Here is a 4,980-nt window from a genome sequence, read left to right as displayed (position 1 = left end):
ATCTATTATTTTAACACTTCATTTGAAATGTATGTATAGTGTATACATTTCAACTCTTTAATCGACATTACTTAAATAACCAGAGATCAGTGGCAAAATACTGTTTTATTTTTCAGTAAGAAGTGTGATAAGCATACATTTATTAACTCTAACCGATTGTAATCGATATTCAGTAATGTTATATTCAGTTATTTTTGAATATCATAGGGTGGTCACTCATTTCTCAAAATCAATAGGGATAAAACTATAAATCTATAAAGGATGGATGTGTAATCGGTCATCGACAACCCCCTGTATACTGTCTCTATTCATGTTTTAGTACAAAATAGTGTAAATAATACTCATTCGGGTATATTCGAATTTAAATAAACCAACTGCGTGTCATTATCTATCATAGGTTTATAATTCTATGAGATTTAATCCACTATATTAAATTATTATCTCATAAGTTATGAGTCATAACTAATCGGTACCCTACCATAAAACTAACTTTGAAATAACAAAACGAGGAGGTAATCCAGTCACTAGGCAGTATAATATTATATAGGTATTACGTATAATATACAATATCAAAAAATAGACTCCGTTCTACCACGTTCGATGTCAGATTAGAATAGAATATCGCAAATATGTCAAAATCGATTATGAATATATAATAAACTAATTAAGGCGTTGCTTAAAACGTTTGTTTTATAATACTATAGGTTAAAGTATTTTTAATACATACATTTTTAAGAGATAATATTTCCTCACTAAATTTGTCTTTGATCCTCAACACGACCAATAGTAAGTTAATCGTTTTCAGATCCTATGTGAACATGAAGCAAGGTATTGTAACTACAAAAAATCAATCGGTTCACGATTAATATAGGCGGAAATAACATTTTATTTTAAATAAAACAATCACAAAACTGTATTATTTACATACGTACTCCTACTAAGACCCCGAGATAAGAGGTACTTCGCTAGAGTCGACACCGTTTTATTACAATGGTAAAATTATAGCTGTTCTGTGGTCTCCGACAATTATTCGATTATCCCAGATTATATTAATAACTCAAAGTCGTATGCCATGTATTTATATTTTATATCTATTTACTTACGTCAACACGAAGATTAATGGCCTTAATTAAAATATTAAATACAACATAAATAATCATAGAAATATTATACTTATTAAATGCTTTAACTGAACATCGCGGAAACATAAAATTCACCGAATAATAATGAGCAACCAAAAATCCAAGTCACACGTTCGTGAATTTCATGTCGACAATGTGTTGGACTAGGTCAGCCACGAGATCTGTTCCAGCGTCACCGCCCTTATTCAATAAGATCCGTATTTGTTCATCTTCATCAATTTCTGAGTTTAAGGTGCTATCAGCATCTAACTGATGGGGTAAGAAAAACAACGCATGCGAGAGTCCAAATAAGGCACAGGTGGCCATTTCGGAGTCCAGTTCATCCCTGTTTGGCACGCGGATACCGGACGGTACGAATTCTGCCAACGTCGAGCAGTACACGTTCAGTAAGTCGTCCCACCGACTTTCACGCAAACTTTGAGTCGTGTTCATGTACAAGAAAAACGACAGATCTAACGCTGGCGAACCGTAACGAGGCGTCCCGAAATCAAACAGCAACACATCGACCGGAAGTTCCTCCTCGTAACGGAACAACACATTATTCCGGTTGAAGTCCCCGTGGCACACGACGGAAAACGGTTCTCGGGGAACCAGTGCACGTCTAATCGAGTTATTCGAGTCTTCGGTGAGCTCGTTAAACCGTCGAAAATGTTCGTTTTCCCGGTAAAGGTCACCGCTACGATCAAGCAGGCGGTCGGCACCTCTCTTACCAAATTTACTCAACAAGTTGTCTTTTAATATCCACTGTCCATCCTTGTCAAATTGTGTGTCACGAATCTCCATGACAATTTTTCGTAAGTGGTCGGGGTCTTTGTGTTTCGCTATGTATGACAACCCATGAAACCTAAATGTAAATCAAATTATTATTATTATACTATATTTGCCATGGAATTAAATCGTATTGATTTTCGAGTTATTTCAAAATCGAATTCTTCCGTTCTTTATTGACGTGCCTTAACTTGATAATAGTCAGACTCATGCATGTTACATAATAAACGAAAAGTTATATTATAAATTGATTTTAATTTAAAAAATGTAAAAATAACTGTCTCATATTTCGTAAATGAAGTTAACATTCTTACATAGATACCTACCGCATTTAATTTGTTTTTATTTCAAAGTATTTTTATGTTAACTTACCTGGCCAATGCTTGTAACGCAATTACGAAGTGATCGTAGTCTATAAACAGACGCTCTTTGCTCAATTTGAATCCCAAAGGAGCAACGTTCTCCAATATTATTAAATCTTTTTCAGCAAATTCGCCGCATTTATTACGACCGAAGAAAAATCGAGGTAATATGGGACAGTCCGAGACTTCACCTTTTATAGAGCGATGGCATTCAAATAAGAATGGTATAACTCTGTCATACATAGCAATTTCGTTTTGAAATTGAATGTCGATTTTAAAGTGAACTCTCATTTTCTCATCACGAAGTTTTAACTTGATCACAACATGATATTTTGATTCATCAGATGTGGTCACTGTACCAAATAATACCGTTGACATGTATTGATCTTGCCCGACTTGATTTTTGTTTAATTCGAATGAAACATATTTGAGATTTTTTCCGAACGCACCGTTGCTCACAATTTCTGGCAGTTCTTCTTGCAATAATGACTCCATTGTTATCACGATTGATTTTTTCACGTGTGCTCAACTTCCTTAGTTCTCTTGCAGTTGAGTAGATACTAATTAATTTTAGCTATAGTATCCTGCAATTAGATATTATCTAATACATGTTATTATCTAACACTTCATTTGCAATTCAAGTATAGTGTATACACCGTAATTGATGTTACCGTAATCACCAGATTTCAGTTTTGAAAAAATGATTTGATATTTACTAAATGTGATATTAAAATATTTTAATTTTATCAATTTTAAACTGTATTTTTTAGTATGAAATAATGATATTCTATTAATTACAAAACAATTCTGAATAGTAAATTATCGGGGAGACATTGGATTTTATAATTTTTATGTGCATTAGGATAACACCACAAAACTATAAAATATGGTGTCCCACTCTGTACAATATTAATGATGATTTTTATACAGTGTCTGTTCAAGTTTTACCTAATACATCACAGTGTAAATAATAGATATTATGCTCATAGCAAAATTAAAGAGTATCAACTACATTTAATTGTTTTCTATGATTTTATTATTGTAACTAAATATTTTCCGCTATATTTAATGATGATGATCTCATAACACATCGTTAGTCATTTATAAAATGAGGTGCAGCTCCTGTTATTAGTATTATATTTTTTAATATTTTAGGCTTTTTGTTTGATTAAGAATATTCTTTGTTAATTTTAGATGTATTATTAATTTGCGCTACTTATAAGTATTATATTTTTTTATTAATTGAGAATTTTTATTAAATGTTTTTATTAAATTCGACTTTTTATTTAATAAAGACTATTTCTTATTCATTTTGATTTTTATTAATATTACATTTTTAGTAATTTAGGTTAATCTATTAACATAACAACATTTTATCAAGTTTGTTAGTAATTCACATTATGAGCTCTGCGCTAACTCTGCGTCTACAAATCGCATTTGCACTAAATAACGACTATTATAGAACTGAATTAAATAAATTATTATCGAATTACTACCACTATATAACATTTTTTTGCAAATCCTTTTATTTCTTGCACGTTTAACATTTAATACATTCCTAATATAGTAATACTAATCTATTATGTATTTACCACATGATTTGTGGTACTTATACTTGTTTACTTACTTTGTACTTTAGTGTTATTCATATAACATAAAATGTGCATCAATTATCTTTTATTTTAATAAACCTTATTATAATTATATTATAATATATATTTGTTTCCAGTAGTTATAAACTATAATATATAGTATATACTATTATATTATACCAAAACATTATTCAAATTTTTTGGTATACTATATTATAATTTAAAATGTTATAAATCATAGATATTTTAATAATCAATAATATGTTACAACAATGACGTATACAAATTTGTTAATTACCTAATATCCACTCAACAGTTATAATCAACAGTATATTATTACTATATTAGATGAAACACACATATTTCAAAGTATATTATTGGAATGAATCCTAACAATTAGGACGAGGAGCACTATGGAATTAGCTAGGTAATCTATGTATAATTCATTGTAATATACACGATTTTATCAAGTGAATGTGACATATACAAAATCACAATTTATTATTATTCTAATGTTGTAAACAAACTTTAAGAAATAAAATTAACTAGATATACCTAATAAATAAAAATAATTATTATAATTTATAATTAAATATGAAATGAATTATTTTGTTAAATCTTAGCTAACCACATTTTGTTATTCATATTATTATGGACTGTTATCTTTTTCTTAGTTAGGCGTTAAGAGGGCGCCACACCCGCATGCGTTGTCTCCGTCTTACAAACGAGTAACATACCAAATTTACGCTCAGCAGTTCAAGTTTTATGCCGTTAGCTTATAAATTAGAGTGAATTAACCTATTATGAAACTTGATGGTAAGAACTTTATCCGTGTTTTGTTGGAAGCTTTTTTTACGATACTTCAGTTTTTAAGCGAGGTATGCTTGTATAATAAATGTAAATTAAAAATGCTCATAACTCACTTAAAAACTGAATTATTGTAAAAAAACTTCCAACAAAACACAGATAAAGTTCTCACCATCAAGTTTCATAATAGGTTAATTCACTCTAATTTTTATGCTAACGGCATATAACTTGAACTGCTGAGCGTAAATTTGGTATGTTACTCGTTTGTAAGACGGAGACAACGCATGCGGGTGTGGCGCCCTCTTAATT

General features: G+C 30.2%; 1 protein-coding gene across 1 annotated transcript; it reads right to left on the bottom strand.

The window, feature by feature from the left end:
* Window positions 1–862: 862 nt before the first annotated feature.
* LOC111038240 lies at window positions 863–2,859 on the bottom strand. Its single transcript, XM_022321264.1, has 2 exons — window positions 2,283–2,859; window positions 863–1,986 (listed from the first exon to the last, which is right to left on the bottom strand). The coding sequence occupies exons 1-2, from the start codon at window positions 2,765–2,767 to the stop codon at window positions 1,248–1,250; spliced, it is 1,224 nt and encodes a 407-aa protein (XP_022176956.1). The 5' UTR covers window positions 2,768–2,859; the 3' UTR covers window positions 863–1,247.
* Between the last annotated feature and the right edge of the window lie 2,121 nt (window positions 2,860–4,980).

Source organism: Myzus persicae, unplaced genomic scaffold (assembly GCF_001856785.1).
Source record: "Myzus persicae strain clone G006 unplaced genomic scaffold, MPER_G0061.0, whole genome shotgun sequence".
Classification (NCBI taxonomy): domain Eukaryota; kingdom Metazoa; phylum Arthropoda; class Insecta; order Hemiptera; family Aphididae; genus Myzus; species Myzus persicae.
Note: the sequence above shows the minus strand (reverse complement) of the source record. Positions and strands in the feature narration are given on the sequence as shown.